General features: G+C 54.3%; 1 protein-coding gene across 1 annotated transcript; it reads right to left on the reverse strand.

Annotated features, from left to right (window-relative positions):
* Positions 1-106: 106 nt before the first annotated feature.
* TIMM44 (translocase of inner mitochondrial membrane 44) lies at positions 107-21,210 on the reverse strand. The gene is made up of 13 exons (XM_049876704.1): positions 21,131-21,210; positions 18,286-18,390; positions 14,049-14,219; positions 11,520-11,600; positions 10,200-10,349; positions 8,196-8,335; positions 7,767-7,852; positions 6,858-6,950; positions 6,645-6,769; positions 4,857-4,907; positions 1,842-1,931; positions 931-1,041; positions 107-692 (listed from the first exon to the last, which is right to left on the reverse strand). Exons 1-13 carry the CDS (start codon positions 21,173-21,175, stop codon positions 573-575), a joined length of 1,368 nt encoding a protein of 455 aa, XP_049732661.1. The 5' UTR covers positions 21,176-21,210; the 3' UTR covers positions 107-572.
* Between the last annotated feature and the right edge of the window lie 2,185 nt (positions 21,211-23,395).

Below are 23,395 nucleotides of genomic sequence, written 5' to 3' on the forward strand. Positions count from 1 at the left end.
CAATCCCCTCAGTGACCTTGACTGCTCCCCATGACTACCTGACCCTAGCTCCAGCCCCCACCCACCCCAGAGACAGAGAGAGGCCTGGGCCATCCAAGTTGCTCTTGTGCACTTTGGTGTTTTATTGTTATTTCCAAATCTGAGACTGAAGTATAGGAAGTAAGGGCAATGTTAAAATAAAAAAATATGGAACTAAAACAGCCCGGCTAAGGTAGCCAGCAGGCCACTGAGTGGCAGGGCCTGGGTCCTACCACCCTGCCCGAACAGGCTCCCTGGAGCCTCTTGGCACTGTCTGGGCCTCCATGGCCCTCTGGCCAGCCTGCCAGCTGCCCCCACTGAGGGAGCAGGTACAGGGTCTGGTGCCACGGGGAGGGTGTCCAGCCACCAGTTGCCCTCTGCAGCACCTGGCCAATCCCCAGCTGGCTGGTTCTGCAGCCTCCCTGGCAGAGACTGGGTTGGAGGCAAGTGTCCTGGCCCCGATGTTTAGAGTGGCTGCAGGTGGACACCTGTGCATGCCCCAGGTCCACTGTGTGCTGGTCCAGCCCCAGAGCCCCTCAGTGGTGGGGCCACGCTCAGAGGATCTGCTCTGTGCTGGAGGCAGAGATGTCCAGGAGCCGCCAGGCAGCGTAGGGGTTCAGCTCGTCCTGGTCCCGGCAAAGCGCCCATACGTATAGCATGCGCAGTACTTTATCCTGCGGAGACGGGGGTCAGGGTTTATGGGGGTGTCGGTGGGTCTCAGAGGACACTGGCTGTCACGAGGACCTCTCCAAGGGCTGCTCAGGGGTGGTAACCCTGGCAGGTCAGTGGCCTCTGACCTCAGGCCCGAACTCTGCCTGGGATTCAGGCAGACATCAGCACGAAGTGGCCAGAGGCCAACTGTGGGCCTCAGGGCTCCCATCCTGGCTTCCCATCCTCCCTGCCCACACTCACCGGGTCACCCTCGACCACCTCCCCCTTGGGGTTCTTGATCACCATCACCAGCTGGGCCTGGAAGGTGATGATCAGCACAGGCCCCTGCTCCATCATCTTGCCCATGGCCAGCTGCAGGGAAGGGGCCAACAGGTGAGCAGCCTCAGAGAGTGCCCCAGCCCTCTCCTGCTGCCCCCTTGAGGTGGAGCCCCGGCTCCTGTATAGCCCATCTGCTGAGAGGCAGCCATGTCAGCACCCAGGGCCCTCCTGTCACCCTCTGCTTCTGGGTCACAGGTCCAGTTGTCAGACCAGGCCCAGGGGGAGCCTAAGGAGGCCGACCCGAGTCCTAGCAGCCCCCACCGCCTATTTCTTGGCATGGGATTTCCCATCAGTCCCTTCTGTGAACAAGTCCTTGCCCTCAGCTGAGAGTCTGAACTTGCTGAGGTTCCGTGTAGGCCCCCTAGACCTTGGTGGCTTCTCTGCCCCAAGGTTGGGCAGCATGGGCTCACAGGCCAGGGCCCGTTGCGTGCACAGGCCAAGGGAAGCTCCCTCCAGGGGAGACACCTGGGGGACCTAGGGGAGCCTGAGATCTGGGCAGACCCCAACCCCCACCTAAAAACATTCCAAAAACAGAACTTCAGAAGCTGTGTGCTGGAAGGGGCCCTTCAAAGTTATTTAGTCCAAGCCTCTACCCCGGCTGGGCCTCCTCCAGGGAGCTCAGTACCTCCCACTGGATGCAACCAGGATTGGCAAGCCCCAGCCCCTAGCAAGCAAATGCTTGCCCCGTCCGAAATCTTGCCTTCGTGACCTTCCTGTCTGGGCTGCCCCCTTGCCCTCTCCCAGCCCCTAGCAGAGTGTCTCTCTGGCCCCACCCAAGGTCTTGCCTCCATGACCTCCCCGTCTGGCCCGCAGCCCCGGGTAGAGGCACTTACGTCAATGTTGTCAATGTCCAGGATGCGAGAGTGGAACTGGAGGCCTAGTGTCTTGGCCTGCTGGATCGGGTGGGCCAGTTGGCTGTAGGTCTGAAAGAGGATGACACGCCCATGGGGATGGCCACTGAGGCGGGCCAAGCCCAGCTCCCCACCAGAGGGAGCATAGCCAGCAGCTCCCAGGAGCACACCCTGCGCATCTGGGGTAGGGGTGGCCCTGGGGCTGGCAGCCATGTTCTGGGATGATCCCCCTGGCAGATGGGCTCCCAGGCTAAGCTTTGAGTTTCAGCCACGTAAGCTGTGTGTGCAATTTCCAGAAACGGTTCACCAAGGAGGGGCGGGCGCCAAGAGGCTGCCAGGCTGGGGGCTGGTGCCACCGACATACTGGCCTGGCCGGACCCCCCACATCCCTTTATTAGGAAAACAGCCCTTTGTCAAGACTACCAAGTCACAACAGCCTGAATCAGCAAAGCGGGGAATTCTGGAACCCAATCTAAAGACCACACCCGGGGCAGTCGAAGTGCAACGTTCCCCTGACTCTGAAACTTGGCCCGGGCCTATCACCTCTTCTCAGGTTTGGGCTGCCCTGAAACCATCTGTCTCCCACTGGCCAGCCCCTTCTGTGTAGCCATCTGGCCCCAGGCAGCCTGTCTTCCCTAAAAAACCAGCTGGCATAGAGATGACTTCAACTCATGGCGGTGCCATGTGTATCAAAGTAGAATTGCACTCCACAGGGTTTTCAATGTCTGATTTTTCGGAAACAGACAGCCAGGCCTCTCTTCCAAGGCACTTCTGGGTGGACTCCAACCTGTCAGCAGCCAAGTGCGCTCACCATCTGCACACCCAGGGCCGCCTCCTGTTTGTCCTTTGGGGGCGGGGGTGCCCTCACACTTGGGCACAAGCCCCAAATGGAAACACAACCCAGTGGTGCCTGCTTCATCCCATCCCAGCACCATAGGACACGGCCCCTGGAACACGTGTGGCCACACGTGTTTTCACTCAAGACGCCTCTGAGCTTGGCAGACAACTGTGGCGGAAGATATTCCAACAGCTTATACTTTTTATGGAAATAACCGCTCTGCTGAGTGGGGAAAAAAACAGTGCTAATCCTAGTTGTTGGGTCTTAAAGATGACATTTCAAAAACACCTGGGTGTGAGTGGCTGCAGCTTCAGCTGCGTTTCCAGGAGTCCCAGTGGGTCTCCATTTGCTAAAGATTATCAGCCCCATCTTAATGGTCCCGAAGTAAAAAACCTCATAAATGCTGGCGGGATTAGTCACCGTGCAGGGGAGTATTTAAAAAGAAAACCTGACATCTTCTCCCCGGCTTTTTTTCAGGGCTGTTCATGAGCTGGGTACAGAATAGAATTAGCCAAAAAACACCAGATCCCTTTAAACAAAGAGGCTGAGCAAACCCACCAGGACAACGTGGGGCTGGGAGCGAGCAGGGTGAGAGGCGGCTTGGCCGCCCCATGGGGCTGTAGAGGCTGCCTGGAGCAGGGAGACAGCGTGTGCTGTGGGGACGCCTGGCTGCCTCCATGGGCCCCAGCACTGCAGGGGCGGCTCTGGGACCCTGCACCTCACTCCGGGGCGGGGAGGGCCTCAACAGAACATGCTGCTCCTCCCCAGGTGGGACACAGGTCCCCTCTGCTCTGGGTTTCAGAATCTTGTTATGAGAACGGCTTGTTAGCTTGTGTCTGGGGTGCTGCTTCTATGTTTGCATTTGACTCTCGCAACTCGGAGATGGGCGCGGTGAGGAGACTCTGGCCAGGGGAGGGAAGTGACTGAGGCCCACGGGACTGGTCCACAGGTGCAGATGAGCGCAGGCAGGGCTGGGCTGCCAGGTTCGGCACAAACCTGCTAGCTTTCAGTGCCCATCCTGACCACCACATGGCGGGGGGGCACCCACGCCAAGACCTGGTCACCCACCCCCAGCCTGCACCCCAGGCCTCCTCAGCCACAGGGTCCTGCTTTGTAACATTCATGGGCACTGGACGCAGGCAGGTAGATAACAGAGGACAGGTCACAGTAAAAAAAGATCCCATCTTACTCAACAGCTCACTCTCTTCTACAACAATGTTCTTAAGCAGAATTAGACTACTAGGGAGGAAAAAAAGCCCAGCGAAAAGGGCAGCTTTGCATCCCCTGCCTTTCCCCTCTATGACACAACCTATGTCCTGCTGGGTAGCTCTGGATGACAATGATGGATGAGGGAAGGACACCTGGGCCCGCCTTTAGATACTCTGCAGGCACCACATGAGAGTCCTCTCTGACTGTAATGGTTTATATCCCCCAAAATAAGTGTCAACTTAGTTAGGCCATGTGTGGTTGTCCTCCATTTTGTGATTTTCCTATGTGTTATAAATTATAATCTCTGCCTGAAGTTAAAGAGGATTAGGGTAGAATGTAACACTATTGCTCAGGTCACATCCCTGCTCCAGTGTAAAGAATGTTTCCCTGGGGTGTGGCCTGCACCACCTTTTATCTTGCAAAAGTCGAAAGGGAAGCAAGTAGAGAGTTGGGACCTCATACCACCAAGAAAGCAGTGCAGGGGGCAGGGTGTGTCCTTTGGACCTGAGGCTCCTGCGCTGAGATGCCCCCAGACTGCTGCATCACAAGGACCTTCCTCCAGAGCCGACAGAGAGAGAAAGCTTTCCCCTGGAGCTGACGCCCTGATTTTGGACTTCTAGCCTACTGGACTGTGAGAGAATAAAATTCTCTTTGTTGAAGCCGTCCACTTGTGGTATTTCTGTTGTAGCAGCACTAGACGTCTAAGACACTGACTAAAGAGTTTACAGTGTGGAGGGCATGGCCAGCCCCTGGCCCTAGAGTTCTGTGGTGCCTGGTCCACAGGTGCAGATGAGCGCAGGCAGGGCTGGGCTGCCAGGTTCGGCACAAGCCAAGCGTGTTCAAGGGGACCTCTAGGGGACCAGGCCTGGCTTCGCCCTAACTGAGCTGCCTAAGGGGATCTCCTCCAAACTATGCTTTCTCTTTAGGCCTAAAAAAGAAAAAGCACTCACGGCTTCATAGCACCAGTCTTTGAGAATGTCAAGCTCTCCAGCAATCATGGCCTAAAAAGGGAAAGACAAAAAAATCAGTGGGCGACCCATTCTCAAGGGAGAACTTTCCTCTGAAGACCCCTGGCCCCCGCCCTGTGGATGCTGGTCTGTGGCTGGGGCCAGTGCCTGTGGGGAGGGAGTGAAGCCAGAGTCAGGCTGCAGCAGCAGGGTGCATCCTCCCCAGGGCCCCAAGCCCCTGCCCACGTGCGCAGCTCTGGCTCTTGGTGCTGGCATGGAGGTGGCTCAGGAGACCTCTGGGGTGCCCTGAGTGGGTCCCCACAGGCCTAGCGGGCAGGAGGGAGGCAGGTGCTGGGCTTACACCCTGGCCGAGGAAGTGAGGAAAGGGCTGCAGCCTCCTGCCTCCCCTGTGACAAAGCTGTGGACAGCCTGGTCCACTCCATGGCAGGATGCTCCCAGGCAGTGGGGGTAACTAAGAGGCTGCAGAGACAGTAGAAGAAGGCATGAGGACTGCCCTGGGGGCAATGGGGAACACTTCTACAGGAGTCTGAAGCCAGGGCTGGGTCTGGTGAAGGCAAAGGAAGTGTCCAGAGACGGGAAGAAGCCAGGGGCCATGGGCGAGCTGGAGGCTAGCTGGGAGCCATGGAATGGGCCCCTCACCCCTCATTCCAGAAGAATCTGCCCAGCTCTGGTGGCTGCATCTGGGACTCCTATTTCCACATCCTCACAGCCCTGCCCGAGGCACCATGAAAAGCCCAGGAAATAGGGGAAAAAGATGGGACCCTTCAAAGGTCAGGATGGAGGGCCAGAAATCCACACAGGGGTCAGGGGCATCCTGCGGCCCCACTGACGGTCTTTTGAGGGCCAGTCTCCTGCTATGCCTGGGGGGCCAGAGGCTAAGATGGGCAGGGACAAGGCCACAGACCGTGAGGAGGGGCCTCAGGAAGCACATGCAGTGATGTGACCTGGAACAAGTAACCTCCCATCATCTGTCAACCAGAAGGAGGGGAAGACGAAGAGAAGATGGATTCCAGGCTTCCCATGGAGACATACTCCTGAGGAGCGACCCCTGGCTACAGCCCTGTCATGCCGTCCCACCTGTGGGTCTGCCCAGTGCACACCTGGCCAGAGTGAGGACAGGGGCACCACCCCTAGGGCCTACTGCCGTGTGCTGCTCAGGCTGGCCAAAGATCCAGCACTGCCACCAACCATTCCCTGGCTCCTGAAAAGCCCCCAGGAGACAACACCTAGTCCCTGGCACCCAAGAAACAAACCCCTAACCCCCGGGAGACAACATCTGGTCCCCAGCACCCAAGAGACAAACTTCTGGCCTCCGTGGTACAACACGTGGCCCCTGGCAGCCCGGAGACAAACCCCTGGGCCCAGGAGAGAGAAGCTGGCCCTGCTCACAGCAGCCTCGAATAAACAGCTTCAGGTAGAAGGCATGAGGAGAACGGTGCCATGAGGCTCTGGCCGAGCCTCACTGGGGAAGGAGAGGCAGTGACCACAAGAGAAAAAGAAACTCATTTCTGTGGAGCAGGCACACCCAGCGGGTGAGAGCTGCCAAAAAGGCCGTGGCCAAGGCAAGAGGAAGCACAAGCAGCATTGCCTGAGCTGCAGGCGCTTCCTCGGGGCTGTCTGACAGACACAGACTGAGACCTCTGACAGACAAGGGAGGCTGGAGCCCCTGCCAGGTAGAGGCAGGCAGGGGCAGCAAAAAGAAATGAGAGGGGCTGCTGGGAGCCTGAGCCATGGCCCTGGGAGGGCGGGGCCAGGCCCTGCAGTACCCACCTCCAGGACGTTGGGGATGATGTCATTCTGGCACTGCTGCAGGAAGCGGTCCTTGTCGAAGGCGGGGTCCACCCGCAGGATCTCCGTTAGCACCTCTGACATCTCTGTCTTCGAGAAGAGGCCCCCTGGGGGAAGAAAAGAAAGTAGGGGATGGGCTGAGGCCCAGGACCCTCTGCACAGCCAACCAGGATGGTTCCACAGCAGCTCACTCACCCAGCAGGTCTGTGACCTTGTCAGTGAGTGCCCGGGACGCGCGGATGAACGCATTGTCGCTCTCGTCGTACTTCATCTTCATCTCAAAGAAGCCTGTGGGGGTGGGGGTGGAGTTCAGGGGCTGGGTGCGGGCACCTTCTGGAAATATGCCCACTTCCACAAGCTCCAGGGGCCCCGTGACCCTGCACAGCCCACCCTCTCCACACAGCACACATTCAGGGACCTCTCTGAGCCTGCAACCTCAATAGATGGGCATCGGAACCTGCCTACCTACCTCTCGAGGCCGCTGAGGCCCCTCGGCAGGGGCCTAGAGGGGCTGTGTAAATTATGAGGTGCCACCCTGCTGGCTGTTGCTTCCACTACAAAGGAAACACAGGCCTCTGGTGATCCTCACAGGGCTGGTGTGCAGGGGGCAGCGGCTGCGCTCATCAGCACCCAGGGACCCCACAACCCACCTACGGTGAAGAGCCCCAGCCCACAAGGGCTGCCCATCCGCCCGGGGCCTTGAGCTGATGCAGCCGTCAGCACCGGGGTTCCTAGTCTGCTGGCCCCCCGCCTGACATCACCTCACTCCCTGCACCACTGGGGAGGTGGGCAGGTCTGGCCGCCCTGCTGCTCCCCCAAGCCCCAGCCCCAGCCCCAGGGAGGCAGAGACCCTGCACCAATGGCAGCGCCCCCACGCCCCAGAAGTGACATAATAACATGGGCTTCCCCTCAGCCAGGCAGGGGAGTAGGCCTGGGGGAGAGACCCTGCAGAAGTGACCAGGCCTCTGGAGCCCGTCTCCTCCTCTGTAAAAGGGAAGTCTGTCTTGAGCCCAGCACAGAGATGTGCTCACTCCATGTCCACTGTCATCATTGGTGGCCCGTCACTGCCACCTATCTGCTGCCCTCCAAGCCCTCAACACTCACGATTAAAGACCACGTTGTTGTCCTTGAAGTCCTTCCACTGCTGGTACCACTTGGAGTCCTTGTGGAGCACGACGCCCAGGGCCTCCCTGGGGAAGGGAGGCGGATGGGTGAGTGGTGGCCTGGGGGCCCGACATGCTGCTGGGGAGAGGGGCCAAGCAGAGGGCAGCAGCAGAGGGCAGGCCCAGCCACCCCATGCCCCGCCTCTTGCCTCTCTCCTCCCTTCCTCCCTACCCCAGTCCCTCCCCCAAATTTCCCAAGGGAGCCAGGACCCTGGAGCAGAAAACAAACTCGAAGAGTAGACGGGGGCAGGAACCTTCTAGGGGCCCCTGAAGCTGGCAATGAGGGCAGAAACACAGCTCCAGGGCCTCAGGAAGGCAGGGAGGGGGTGGTCTGGGCCCCTCGCTTGGCCTTGGTCCTTCTGATACATACTCATTGGGCTCAAACACTTTCTCTTCCTTGATTTTCTCTCCTGCGAATTCTGTCCTCTTCCTGAGCCGCTCCGGCCTCCGGTAGGGCCCTGTCTGGCCCAGGACACTCTCGTCAATCTCCTTCCTCACAGACTCCACACCCTGTGGGGAAGCATGGCAAGGGGGCCTTGGTGCTCAGGCCCAGGGAATCCTGGGACCCCCAGCCCGCCGCCACCCTGTGTGATGCACCCCAAGAAGTGCCTTCTGTGCAGCCCAGACCCCAGCCTCAGGCCTGACCCCACCCCGTGCCCCAACCAGGTCCTTGGGTGCCACCTTCCTCAGAATGTGGCTCAGCTCTGTCTGCCCCACCTGTGGACGCCTGCCAACCCCGGCCAGGTAACGACACACCTGAGCCCCAGTGAGAGGCACACAGGCGGATGCTGAGGGTGGGCCAGCCCTGCTGCCTGACTTCTGGCCCCCACCTACACCTCTCTGCCTCCCTTTGTCTCAAGAGGCAAACACGTCCCTGGCTGCCTCCAGACGACCTTTCAACTCCAAGCCCTGACTCCTTGCTCTCCCTGGAAACCACTTGGTCATGTGTGCCAGAAACCCCGAGGTCATCCTAAGACCCTGCCTCTGCCCACTTCCCCCATTCAAGCTGACCGAAGTCTGTGGGTCCTCCCCTCCTGAACCTCTGGACATGCCAGGCCCGCCCCCCAACCTGTCACCATTTCCTGTCCCCTCGGGGCCACTGCCTGTGCCACTCTAGATGGTGGTGCCTCTCCCACCCTGAAAGCCTCTAAACGGCTCCTTGCCACTTTCCAGATGAACTCTAACCCCCGTGTGTGGCCCACAGGACTGTCCGATGGGCCCTGCTTGCCCTCTGCCTACTCCTGGCCTCACTGAAGACTTGCTGGCAGTTGTGTAGGCTGCTGCCGCTGTGTGGTGCTGCTAATCAGCCTCAATGTGCCCCGCTTGCCCTCTGCCGCCGTGTGGTGCCAGGAACTGGCCTCAATGGGCCCTGCTTGCCCTCTGCTGCTGTGTGGTGCCAAGAACCAGGTGTGATGGGCCCTGCTTGCCCTCTGCTGCCATGCAGTGCCTGGAACCAGCCTCAATGGGCCCTGCTTGCCCTCTGCCACCGTGTGATGCCGGGAACTGGCCTCAGTGGGCCCTGCTTGCCCTCTGCTGCTGTGTGGTGCCAAGAACCAGGTGTGATGGGCCCTGCTTGCCCTCTGCTGCCGTGCAGTGCCTGGAACCAGACTCAATGGGCCCTGCTTGCCCTCTGCCACTGTGTGATGCCGGGAACTGGCCTCAATGGGCCCTGCCTGCCCTCTGCTCACTCCTGGCCTTGCTCACAGACCTGCTGACAGTTGAACAAGCCGCTGCCACCATGTGGTGCTGGGAGCTGGCCTCGCTCATTCTTTCTTCAGAGTCTTTGCTGGGCTGCCCCCAACCCCCGGCCTATACTGCTCAGGGCCCACTCTCCTCCTTGGGATAGAAGGTACCCCACAGAGCCCGTGTGCCACCATATGCTCCTCTGTCACGCATAGCTCAGGTCCCCTTCCCAGCTCTGTGAGACCCCTGAGGGCAGGGACTTGCACTTTCTCTCTTGTGGCTCCTGTGACCAGCAGAGTCCAGCATGGATTAAACCTCAACAGAAGTTTACAGAATGAATTCATGACCTCAGGTCACCCTGAGCCCGTCAGAGCTCCAGTGTGTTGGCAGCTAAGACCAAACTGGAGGCTCTCCATGTGCTAACCTGCTGGCGCCTCGAGTGGACCTTGCCCACCAGGCCCATTGTGCACCCCTCACCACTTGGGGAAGCTGGCCTTCTTGAAGGCTGAGCATGCAGATGTGAACTCTGACCTCTGAGTCTTGGATCTGCAGCAGGCCAGAGCCAAGAACACCCTTGGACATCCTCGACCAATGTCTTTGGGACGGACACGTTTGGCCAACCCGGACCACCTGCCCCAGCCCAGCCCCAGCCTCCCTGTGACCACAGCACTTGGGCCAGGACTGAGCTCACCTGGGATATGGCTTTGAAGGCCGCAGTCCTGCCCAGCTTCTCCCCACCCTTGGACACTGACTCAGCCGACTGCTTGGCCGTCTTGGCTGCTTCTTCCACACCCTCCTTGATTTTCCGGCCAAAGTCACTTTTACTGACTTCATCAAGACTCTACTGAGACAAAGACAGATAGAGAGAGAGAGAGAGGAGCTGTTAGCTGTTACTGCAACCCCCTCAGGGACCCAGAGGAGCCCCCTGGAGCTGAGGCCAAGCCACTTTTCCAAAGGGGTAGGAGAGGTGACCTTAACTTCTGTGGGTCACCGAACCCTAAGACTCAGTCACAAGCACTCAAGAACGACACAAGCAACCAACTCGTGGCACCCCTATGTGTCAGAGTAGAACCGTGCTTCACAGGGTTTTCAATGGCTGAGTTTTCAGGAGCAGATCACCAGGCCTTTCTCCTGAGGTGCCTCTGGGTACACTCAAACCTCCACCCTTTCTGCTAGCTGCCAAGTATGTTAACTGTTTGCACAACATAGGGATTCTATGTACAGTTTCTGGGGTTCTGGACCCTGAGTTGGTGCCCGGGTAGCTTTGGTTTGGACTCTTGGTTAAAGGCTGTGGGCTAGACACTGGAAAACTGGCCTCTCCCAAAAATGGGTGGTTGTCTCAAGCCCTCTGGGCCTCTAGAACTGCCCAGCTCCAACGATTCCATGGCAATCTGCAAGGGGCAAGGAAGAGGGTGGGGGTGAGCTCAACACTGGGCTGGCCTGGCCACAGCTCAGAACTGTGCAAAGTCCTGGCCCTCTCTTCTGCCCTTGAAGAACAGAAGAAAACAAAACACAGGCCACCGAACAAAGCCCATCCTGCCCTCTGAGGCTCGCTCCCACCTCTCCCCTCCCCTGTGCGAAGTTCCCCCTCTGGGGGCGCCTCCCTTCTGTTTTTAAGGAGGAAGGGGAAAACCTCATTTTACCCTCTTGTCCTTTCTGGTACTGGCTGGGCCTCTAACTGAGGTGGTCCGGTGCTGAGTAAGGGGCCGCAGCCTGACTTGACTCCTGTGTCAGGAGCATCACATTTAACTCCGGAAGCCTCCCTCATGGCACTGCAGCCGCCACCGAGGGGCCTGGATCCTCCCGCTGGCCACCCACACCTGCTCCAGCCCCACAGCTATTAAGTCAGCCTTGCACACACTCTCCCCGCGCTTCCAATACTGCCTTCCTCTTCAGCGGTGAGCAACAGATGTGCCTGGAGCCTGGGCAGGTGTCCCACCCTCACCTCCTTCACTGCCTGTCAGCCCCTCACCCTCACCTCCTTCACCACCTGTCAGCCCCTCACCCTCACCTCCTTCACTGTGCCTGTGAGTTCCCCGAGCTTCTTCCTGATCACTTCACTGGTCCTGACGGTCTCGGATTCGATGGTTTTCTAGGAAAAGCACACAGTTTCTTTTTGTTACAATTCAGGTGTTAAAGGATCTCACCACCAGGGTCACAGAGATGTGTGCTTGGCAGCTCCTTACTCCCTAGCCTTCCTGCCCCAGCCAGATCTCCTCAGTGGTCGGGACATTCTGGACAGAGATGGCTCAGCCTGGGGATCTCAGCAGCTGACAGCCCCTTGGCAAGCAATGCAGGGCAGCCCAGCGCCCTCCTGGGCACAGGAGCCCCTGGCCGTAGGTCTCTCCCTGTGGATGGAGGGGTGATCCCGTCCCACCCCACTTGTTAGCAGTGTATTTCAGCATCACACATCACTCTCCCCTCACTCTGGCCCAGCCCAGCCTCCAGGTGCTGCAGCTTGGGCCTGCGCTCTCTCTGCCTCCATTGCTCCTTATGGATGGAATTGTGTCACCCCAAAATGTGTTAGAATCCTAAGCCCTGCACCTGTGGATGTAACCCCATTTGGGAATAGGGTTTTCTTTGTTAAGGAGGCCATATCGGCACAGGGTGGGCCCTAAATAATCACTTTTGAGATAAGACGAGCGCAGGTTAGACACAGTGAAGCAAGAACAAAGAGGGGAGGATAACGGCCACGACCGAGAAGCAGAGGAACAGAAGCTGAAAGAGACAAGAGAGAGCCTCCCCTAGAGCCACACCTGAATCTGGACTTGAAGCCTTCTGAACTGTGAGAAAAATTTATTAAAGCCACCCACTTGGGGGTGTTTCTGTTACAGCAGCACTAGGGAGCTAAGACAGCCTGCAAACAATCTCTCTGCCCACCCTGCTTCCTTAAGTAAGGAAACGCCATCTTCTACCTGGTGGAATGCCCTGCAGTTCGGGCCCTTGGTTAGCTAGTCCCAGTGACAGCCCCCTAGGGACGCTCACTGGGCTGACCCATGTCCTGGCTGGGGGCCAAGGGAACAAAACCCTGCAGGGCCTGGGCAAGTGCCAGCAGTTCTGCAGCCAGGCGCTCGTCGGTGGGATGGAGATACTGCACGTGCCTTGCCAGGTCCTTACAGAGAGACCGACTAAAGGACACGAAGCCCACTGACAGTGGCTGGAGCTTGGTGGCTGCCCAGTAAGAGACCACAAAAAAAACCCGCTGCCGTTGAATCGATTCCGACTCATAGCGACCCTATAGGACAGGGTAGAACTGCCCCGCAGAGTTTCCAAGGAGCACTGGGGGATTCGAACTACAGAACTATTTAGGTTAGCAGCCATAGCATGTAGCACTTAACCACTATGCCACCAAGGTTTCCGTAGCAGACCCCAGCGGTGATGAAATCATTGCACCAGCACTGTAGCCCCCCCCTTGCTACCCTTTTTCTTTCAGAGCCCCTGCTAGGAGGTAACAGAACAAAACCCAGTAAAACCCAACAGCGTGGCTCAAACCTAGTGTGCAGTGCATTGTCTGGGGGTCCTGTGGAGATGCAGACTCCGATATTCTATTCCACATTTCCCCCCTTCTGATCACGATTCTTCTATAGAATCCTTGATCTAATTGCGCAGTAATGGTAGCTGGGCACAGTCCAGTCCTTCTGGTCTCATAGCAACGGAGAGAGTTGTTTATGGAGGCGATTGGACACACATTCCATTTCCTCCACTGATTCCTGACTCTCCTTCTTCCTCTGGTGCTTCCAGCAAATACAGACCGATTGTTTTACCTTAGATGGCTGCTCACAAGCTTTTAAGACCCCAGGCACTACACAGTGAACCAGGAGACAGAACCGAAGCACCTAAATCAATATTCAAATTCTCATGGAATTCAGACTTTCTGGAGCCAGGAAGCTGAACAATCCCTCAGAACTATTACCCCAAGGAAATCTTTAAACCTTGAAATGAAACTATCCCCTGAAGTCATCTTTGAACCAAACAATAGTTTAGCCTACTTACAAAACAATGTCCGAATTAAGCATCACAGTCTTTTAAAGCGTCATCTATATATGAACAAACTGACAACGGCAACTCGAAAGGATAGATGGGGAGCTTAGGGGGCAGCGAGTCTGTGTTGATAGTGTAAAACAGTTTGGAAAAGCTTGTCAAGAAAGGTGGCACAACTCGAAGAATGTAACCAATATCACTGAACTCTACAAGTAGAAATTGTTGAAGCAGTATGTTTTGTTGTGTACTTTCACCAAAAAAATAATTAATTAATTAAAAAAGAAGAAGATGCAGACTTGATCCAGGAGGTCAGGAGGGGCCTGAGACCCTGCATTGCTCACAAACTTCCAAGAGAAGCCAATGCTGCTGGTCTCGTCACCGGACTGGAAGGCCTGGGTGAGCCCCTTCGGTTCTCTCGGTGCAGGGAGCTCAGCTTCACACAGACCACCCCACCCCCAGCCGCCCTGGCCCTGAGCTCGGCCCGCTGCCCAGGGGCCAGGGAAATCCTGGCTCCGGACCCGAATGTCGGCCGAGAAAAACACACAGCGAAGGCACTCACGTATTTCCTTCGGGCTTCCTGGAGCGCTTCCGATTCTTCCAGCTTCTTGGCCTCGTCTCGGAATTTTTTTATACTTTCTTTCATTTCTTTGTTTTTGGCTAACTCCTGTTTGATATTATCTAGCAAGCCGGACAGGAAGCCTTTTCTGTTGCCAGAAGAATAGGATTTGAACTAGAAAGAATGTAAAATAAAAAGTTAAAAAGAAGACTGGAAGAACATATGCTGAAATGTCTGGTGAGCACAAACGGACAACGAGTGATGCTTTTTTTTCTCCCTTCTGTTGATATAGGTTTAACAATGAATAACTATCTTTTTTACAATAATAATTATGCTAAGAAACAAACTTTAAAAAACCCTAAGCTCCCAGAAGAGAAACTAGATAACTGGGAGCTTCTAAAAATCAAACACCTATGCTCATCCAAAGACTTCACCAAAAGAGTAAAAACACTACCTACAGACTGGGAAGAAGCTTTTAGCTATGACATTTCTGATCAGCGCCTGATCTCTAAAATCTACATGATACTGCAAAAACTCAACTGCAAAAAGACAAATAACCCAATTAAAAAATGGGCAAAGGAATATGAACAGACACATCACTAAAGAAGACATTCAGGTAGCTCACAGGCACGTGAGGAAATGCTCACGATCATTAGCCTTTAGAGAAATGCAAATCGAAACTACAATGAGATTCCATCTCACCCCAACAAGGCTGGCATTAATCCAAAAAACAGAAAACAATAAATGTTGGAGAGGCTGTGGAGAGACTGCAACACTTATACACTGCTGGTGGGAGTGTAAAATGATATAAACACTTTGGAAATTGATGTGGCGCTTCCTTAAAAAACTAGAAATAGAACTACCATATGATCCAGCAATCCCACTCCTTGGAATATATCCTGGAGAAATAAGAGCCTTTACACGAACAGATATATGCACACCCATGTTCGCTGCAGCTCTGTTTACAATAGCAAAAAGATGGAAGCAACCAAGGTGCCCATCAACAGATGAATGAATAAATTATGCTATATACAAACAATGGAATACTACACATCGATAAAGAACGGTGATGAATCCGTGAAACGTTTCATAACGTGGAGGAATCTGGAAGGCATTATGGTGAGTGAAATTAGTCAGTTGCAAAGGACAAATATTGTATAAGGCCACTATTATAAGATCTCAAGAAACAGTTCAAACAGAGAAGAAAATATTCTTTGATGGCTGAGAGGGGGGAGGGAGGGAGGAAAGGAGAGGGGTATTCACTAATTAGATAGTAGACAAGAACTATTTTAGGTGAAGGGAAGGACAACACGCAATACAGGAGAGATCAGCACAACTGGACTAAACCAAAAGCAAAGAAGTTTCCTGAATAAACTGAACACTTTGAAGGCCAGCGTAGGAGGGGCGGGGGTTTGGGAACCATGGTTTTAGGGGACATCTAGGTCAACTGGCATAATAAAATCTATTAAGAAAACATTGTGCATCCCACTTTGGAGAGTGGCGTCTGGGGTATTAAACGGTAGCAAGTGGTCACCTAAGATGCATCAATTGGTCTCTACCAACCAGGAGCAAAGGCAAATGAAGAACACCAAAGACACAAGGTAATTATAAGCCCAAGAGACAGAAAGGGCCACATAAACCAGAGACTACATCAGCCTGAGACCAGAAGAACTAGATGGTGCCCGGCTACAACCGATGACTGCCTGACAGGGAACACAACAGACAACCCCTGAGGGAGGAGAGCAGTGGAATACAGACCCTAAATTCTCGTAAAAAGACCAGACTTAATGGTCTGATTGAGGCCAGAAAGACCCCAGAGGTCATGGTCCCCAGACCTTCTGTTAACCCAAGACAGGAACCATTCCCAAAGCCAACTCTTCAGAGAGGGACTAGACTGGACTATGGGATAGAAAATGATACTGGTGAAGAATAAGCTTCTTAGATCAAGCAGACACATGAGACTATGTTGGCATCTCCTGTCTGGAGGGGAGATGAGAGGGCCGAGGGGGTCAGAAGCTGGCCAAATGGACACAAAAAGAGAGAGCTGAGAGGAGGAGTGTGCTGTCTCATTAGCGGTGAGAGCAACTAGTAGCATATAGCAAGGTGTTTATAAATTTTTATAGGAGAGACTGACTTGATTTGTAAACTATCACTTAAGGCACAATAAAAATTAAACAAACAAACAAACAAACCCTACGCTCCTTATCCCACAGAGGAAACACTGAGGACAAGAACTGGGTGCAGCTCAGAGCCACAAGAAAAGGAGCCTAATAGAATGGGAGAAAAATGTGGAACAGAACCTCAAATTCCTAACAACAACAACAAAGCCAGACTCACTGAACCGAATGAGACTGGAGGATTCCCCGAGACTACTGCCCTGAGATACTCTTTAAACCTTGAACCAAAACTAACCTCTGAGGTCACCTTTTAGCTAAATAACCAATTGGATCACAAAAAATATCACCCATGAGTACTGTGCTCCTTTTGAGAAATCATCTGCATGAGACCAATCGGTCAATAATTATTTTAACACAAAGATGAGAATGTAAGTGGGCAGGGAAACTAGATTAATGGAAACGGAACAACCAGAACAGAAACGAGAATGTTCATGTGTTGTGAAGAATGTAAGCCATGTCACTGAACAATTTGTGTAGAAATTGTTGAATGGGGACCTAAATCTAAATGGTTATGTAAACCTTCACTGAAAGCACAATTAAATATTATTAAAAAAAAAAAAAAAAGACCCAGGCACAGCTTGGAGTCCTCATGGGAATTCAAATGCACTCACATTCAATGTCCAGAGGGGCCCTTGGCCTGGAACTGGAGTTGGAAGGATTCTGGGCCTCTGGATCCCAAGGTCCCTGCACTGGGTAACTCCCTGGGATTCTGGGGCTGGGAGAACTTCCTCCCACCCCCGCTCAGAGAACTGCTTCTTTGGGGCCACTTCAGGTTCCCAGGGGGCACCGACCTGTCACTCAAGGGAGAAGATGGGCATAGGCCTCCCTCTCTGGGCCCACAGGCTCAGTCACAGAGAAGCCAAGCTCAGGGTTCCCACCTTTGGGAAAACCCAACACTTCCAGGCGCTCAGCTCCAGACACAAGAGCCTGTGCTGCACATGGCTTGACGACACCGGCTTCAGGGCTGGCAGAGCCAGGTTCAAATCCCTGCTTCACCACATGTGTAACCGAGAATGGCCTCAAAAGAAGAGAAATTGCGTAATGAGGACTGTCAGAGTTGTGTCACGGGAAGTGGCCACGAGTGGTCGGCTCCTCTCAACATTTCCATGGGCGCACCCCCAGAAGCAGCAGTTGCGGTCACTCTGCTGGCTTCAGGAGCAATGAACTCTCAATGTTTGTCAAGTCACAAGGGCAAGGTGTACCCTCAGCCTGGGTGCTGCATTCCAGGAGGGGCAGCCAGGCCTGGGGCCAGCAGGCCACGGTCCCATTCAGATGCTCTGCTTAGCTGGGCTGTGAGACCATCTGGGGGTCCGCCACCTTGCATCAGCCCTACCATGTCCTCTGGGACTGCAGATCTTGGGTGTGGGGGAACTGGACAACTCAGGCAAACGATTCCATGCCCACAAGCACCCCAGAACTGGACCTGAGGATAATGCCTGTGTGAAGCAGGTACAAGAAGCAGTTGTCTGAGGTGAAGTTGGTAAGGGCGAGACTCTGGGTGCACGAAGAGGGGGAGGAGGGTGTGAGTGGCCCAAGCACGGTGCAGGGCTCTAAGCTTCCCTCCTCAAGGTGGCAAGACACAAGCAGAAGCTCAGTTGACCGGGAGAGACCAGGAGTGCAAAAACTCTAGAAAATGGTACTTGGGAGGAAGACTGAGGGGATGGGACAGGTGTAGCCTGGGGAACCCAAGCCTAGGGAACAATGGGGTGACCGTTCAAATGCCTAAAAGGCTACTATCACAGGAAAAGGGAAGAGCCTTGCTTGGTGAGGGACCCACGGGGAGAAGCCTAAGGGAAGTGGACTTCCGTTCAACATAGGGATGGCGTTTCTAGCCATTAGAGCTGACACCAGGTGCTACTTTGTGAGGGAGGAGTGCCTTGTCCCTAAAGATGTCCAGCAAGAGTTGGTTGACTGCTTCCCAAGCCGGTGGGCTCTGTAACCAGAAGGCCTTGGTTGTGGAACGCCTGCCATGTCCCTCCATGTCCCTACCCTCTTCCTGCCAACAAAGTCTGGCTTTTCAGATCTCCCCTACCGTCGGCTTGCTCGCGGTCCGAGCCACTCACCAGGGGCAGCTCTCTACCTGGTCGGCACATCTGATAAGTCGAACCGTAGGGCAGAGGGACTAGGTTGTGGCTGGCAAGAAACTGGACTCCATTCCCGAGGCATCTCTGATTGGGGAGAAAAGAGAAAGATCCATTAAAACAAGAAGGTAACCGGAAGGTAAGTGTGCCATATAAAAAAAGCCAAGGGTTGCCTGAGGCCTATTCCCCGATTTCTACCACATGCCTGCCCCACGCTGAATACCCTTCAGTCTTCCTACTGTCTGCGAAGCCCGTGGAATCTGCCAGAAAGAGAAAATACTGCATCCTCGGCTCCTGGGGTTATATCTACCCTCTTGCCTCTGATCCTGGGGGAAAATGGATAGGTCCCAGGAAATGCCAACCTATGGGGGAAGACGGCTATATGTTGTTTGCTGTCATTACGTGGCGTAGTGGTTAAGAGCTCAGCTGTTAATCAAAAGGCCAGCAGTTTGAATCCACCAACTGCTCCTTGGAAACCTCATGGGGCAGTTCTTCTGTCCTATAGGGTCGCTACAAAAATTTGGTTTTTTCAGTTGTTGGTTGCCATCAAGTTGGCTTCGACTCATGGCAACCCTATGTACAACAGAACAAAATGTTGCCTGGTCCTGTGCCATCTTCATAATCTTTGACATGCTTCAGCCCATTATTGCAGCCACTGTGCATTTCGAGTGCCATCCAATCTAGGGGGCTTGTTGTCTAGTGCTATATTAGATGATGTTAGGTTGTGACCCATAGGGTTTTCATTGGCTGGTTTTTGGAAGCAGAATGCCAGGCCTTTCTTCCTAGTCTGTCTTAGTCTGGAAGATCTGCTAAAACCAGTTCACCATGGATGACCCTGCTGCTATCTGAAATACGGGCAGCATAGCTTCCAGCACCCTAGCAACACACAGGCCACTACAATAGGACAAGCTGACAGATGGGTGGTGGAGGCTAAACATGCCAGCCCTGGCAGTGCAATGGTTAAGTGCTCAGCTGCTAATCTACAGGTTGGCGGTTTGAACCCACCAGCAGCTCCATGGGAGAAAAGATGTGGCAGTCTGCTTCTGTAAACGTTACAGCTTTAGAAACCCTATGGGGTAGTTCTACTCTGTCCTGTAAGATGGCTATGAGTCGGAATCAACTCAACCACAATGGGTTTGGGTTTCGTTTTAATCCCGCAGTCTGAAAAAGGGCACACTGAGCCTTGATGCTGGCGGCTGGCAGTGTTCTCTCACAGAAGTCGTGGGCTTTCAGAGGCAAACACTGATAAAGCAGCATCCCAGGCACAGTGCTGGAAGAAACCCACAATGCCCTGGTCAAGGGTTGAGCCACAAGCAAGGTATCACAGGGGAGTCACGCTAGGCAAAGACCCAGCAACCTCATGTGAAAGGCATTTTTTTGTAGGACCTGGGGGTCCTGCTCAATGCTGCACCCTATCACCCAGCATGGTGCCTAGTACACTGGCGTCAAACGACCTGACAGAACCACTCTTCCATTTGCACAGTGGGTGGCGCAACGGTTAAGCACTCAGCTGCTATCTGAAAGGTTGATGGTTTGAACCCACCCAGCAGCTCCACAGGAGAAAGACCTCGTGATTTGCTCTGGTAAAAATGACAGCCCAGAAAAACCCTATGGGTAGTTCTACTCTGTCGCATGGGGTTACAATGAGTCAAAACAGACTCGACAGCACCTAACTACAAGAGGACCCTTCCTCTCCATATTTCCTGCCTCCTAGCTCTGGGAACCCCCAGGAACGTGCCAAACCACTATCTCCTATAGTTACTCGAGAGAGTCACTCTTGGGAGTTTAAATACAGTGAAATCTGTGACAGCCGAAATCTGTTTGGACTGCTTGGTTTTTTCCGGGTCTTGCAAGTTTTCTGCCTTTGACAGAGTGCAGCTCTACCACTTTGCTATAGCTCGTTTTAGTGGAAAATACTTGAATTTTCCTTCTCTGGCAGGTTTCCACCTTACACAGGTTCTGGCTTTTGCAGGTTTTACTGTAACTTGCTGTATTTCTCAATATCTCTACACCCACAGACCCCAGAGCCACTGTCTTTGGCCACCGTCCAAAACATACGTGGATGGCTGTCTAATATGGGAGATAAGTCTGAGGCTGGTCCCCCCTAGGTCTTGTGACCAAATCCAAACACATGTAAATTTAACCTCTAAACCTTGACTCAAAAGACAAATGGCCAAGAAAAAAAAAAAAATCAGTTCTGAGTCAAAGAAACCTTGTTTTTCCCCACACTTGGAAGCCTACAAGTTTTAACAGTTTGGCTCTGGAGTCAGACTGACTTGGGCTTTGGACCAGGTCAGCCATCCGCTAGCTGTGGGCCTGTGAACAGGTTGCTTAACCTGTCTGGGTTTCCAGTTTCCTGCAGCATTAACATGAAGTGCTATTTTCTAACTGAGCTCTCCACACCCTGAGTCCCACCGCCCTAGGAACTCAAGAGCCCAAGCTCTGGGCCAAGGCGAGAACCGCCTTCCACACTTCCACTTGAGGATTACGAGAGGCTCGGCAGGAAATGCTCTTGGTAGCGGATCTGGCATATATACGCAAGACATGATTGTCACTTTGGCTTCCCCTCGCTACTTCTTCTCAACAGGCAGCAGCCACCCCGAGCACGTGGGGGTATGTGCAGGAGGTGAGGGGCGATTCGCTCGGTCCTCGCGCTCAGGCCTAGCTCCGGGCTCCCTAACCCGGCCTCGGCTGACCCAACCGCAAGCCTCTCGCTCGAACCAAGGGAAGGGCCGCGGAGGCCAAGGACAAGAGGAGAAGGAGCCCTTGGAGGCCGCGGACCCTGAGCCCCTAGGCACCCGCCCCGCCTGCCCGCACGTCCGCTCACCCGCGGGCAGCGGCACCAGCCTCGCCGCAGCGCCGCCGCCGCCATGTTGGAAGAGCCCGTGTGACCTTCTCGCGGCGAGGCCTTATGGCGTCATCCATGGCGCCCGCCGGGGGGGGGGTCTCAGACAGGGAGAGGACTCTGATTGGACGTGACTCCACAGAGGGGCAGGGCCTTGAGGAGGGGGGTCTGTGATAGGACAGGGCTGCGGGGGCGTACCCAGCGGGACTGCTAGGGGGCGGGGTACGGTGGAGGGCAGGGTTTCGGAAGAACAGGGCCTGTGACTGGATGTGGCCCCAGAGGGCGGGCACTCCTAATGAGGCTGAGACCTGTGATTGGGCGAGAGTAAGAGGAGGGGTGGCCTGGGACGTGGAATCAGTCGGGAGCGGTGAATCTTTTGCAGATTGCGCAGGGTTCTGGCAGTCAGAGGGACAGGGAGACGGACTGACCGACAACCAGGACGGACACAGCTGGATTCTGACTGACAGACCGGCGGACCAGCCCGACAGAGACTGACTCTGGCTCTCACTGACAGTGACAGTGACTCCCAGAGAGTGACCGACAGACCGATAACGCTGACTGCCTCACTGACGGTGACCGACAATGACTGACGGATGGCTGACTACTGACTGAATGACTGCCTGCCAGCGACTGACTCAACGACTGGCTAGCTCGACTGACGATGACTGAGAGGCTCTGACTGAATGACTGACAGAGGACTGGTCCCGACTGACCGCCTGCCTGCCTATGACTGCCTGACTTATGGCTACCTAGGGTAATGATGACTGACAGGCTGACTGGTTGACTCTGACCTTGTCTTCCAGTGACTGACTGACTGAAGGACTGATGCAGACAGACTGCCTGCCTGTGACTGACTCAGTGACCACTGACTAGTCTGGCACACAGCCACCACCCATCTGCCTGTGAAGGCTTGTGTGTTACTATGGTCCTGAACAGGTTTCAGTGGAGCTTCCAGATTAAGGTGGACTAGGAAGAAAGGCCTGGCAATTGATTTCCAAAAATCAGCCCCTGAAAACCCTATGGGTCACAACGGTCCAATCCGGTTTTGCATGGGGTCACCATGAGTCAGGGGCTGACTTGATGGTAGCTAACAACAACGGAAACCCTGGTGGCATAGTGGTTAAGTGCTATGGCTGCTAACCAAAGGGTCAGCAGTTTGAATCCAGCAGCCACTCCTTGGAAACTCTATGGGGCAGTTCTACTCTGTCCTATAGGTCGCTATGGGTCGGAATCGACTCAACAGCGCTGGGTTTTGTTTTGTTTTGTTTTTAACAACAATAACAACAGACTGATAATGACTGACATGCCAACTGACTGATTCTGACTCTCCCTTCCCCGTTACTGTCTGACTGACTGAAGGACTGACCCTGACATCAACTAAGGCTTCTGGCTGACTCTTGACTGAAGTGATGGAATCTGACTGACTGTCCAACTGACCGGCTCTGACCCTATTTGTCTGACTGACTGAAAGACTGGTCTCAACCGACTCCTACTGACTCTGGCTCTCATTGGCCCCTGCCTGACTCTGCCTGAAGGGCTGACTGGTTGACTAGACTGACTGACACTGATGATGGATTCCGACTGATGGACATGATAATAACTGACAGAAGTGGCCTAATCTAGAGCATCAAGCTCTTCCGGAAGGTGCCCTGGCGGATGAGTGAGCACAAGCCACAGGAAGTATCTTGCACAGCACTTTGGGAAGAATCTTGGTTGAAGCCCGAAACTGGAGGTGGAAGCTGAGACTAGGCTGGGAGTGGACCACTCCTCCATCAATTCTGTGTGAATTGATACAACCTGCCTTGACGCAGCTCAGGTCTTTGTTATTTCCGCACTTGGGACACTTTTCCATTTGGAGAATGTGGCCACCAAGTGGCAGTACTTTGACATGGCTGGGCAATCTGAGTTTCACAAGGTTCATGCAAGGGGCCTGGCCCCGTGGGGGAGTTAATGTATGTTGCATTTGCCATATTGTTGAAGGCTTTTGCATTATAAAATTGTAATGTGGGCTTATGGGACTGTTCATTGAAGAAAGGCATCTTGGCACCGGGGAACTTACACTTTGTGGTTTCATAGTCACACCTGCATTCTCTGGACCTCAGGATCTCCTCCTTGAGATGGGAGTAGGGAGTGATGGCTTCCACTCTGGCTTTGTTTGAGGTGTCTGTGGAACCTCCAAGAAGAGAAAATTGGTTAAGCCATTGGGATGCACAGGTTTGCAGCTGAGACGTGGGCTAGGCATCAGAC

Source organism: Elephas maximus, chromosome 3 (genome assembly GCF_024166365.1).
Source record: "Elephas maximus indicus isolate mEleMax1 chromosome 3, mEleMax1 primary haplotype, whole genome shotgun sequence".
NCBI classification, from domain to species: Eukaryota; Metazoa; Chordata; class Mammalia; order Proboscidea; family Elephantidae; genus Elephas; species Elephas maximus.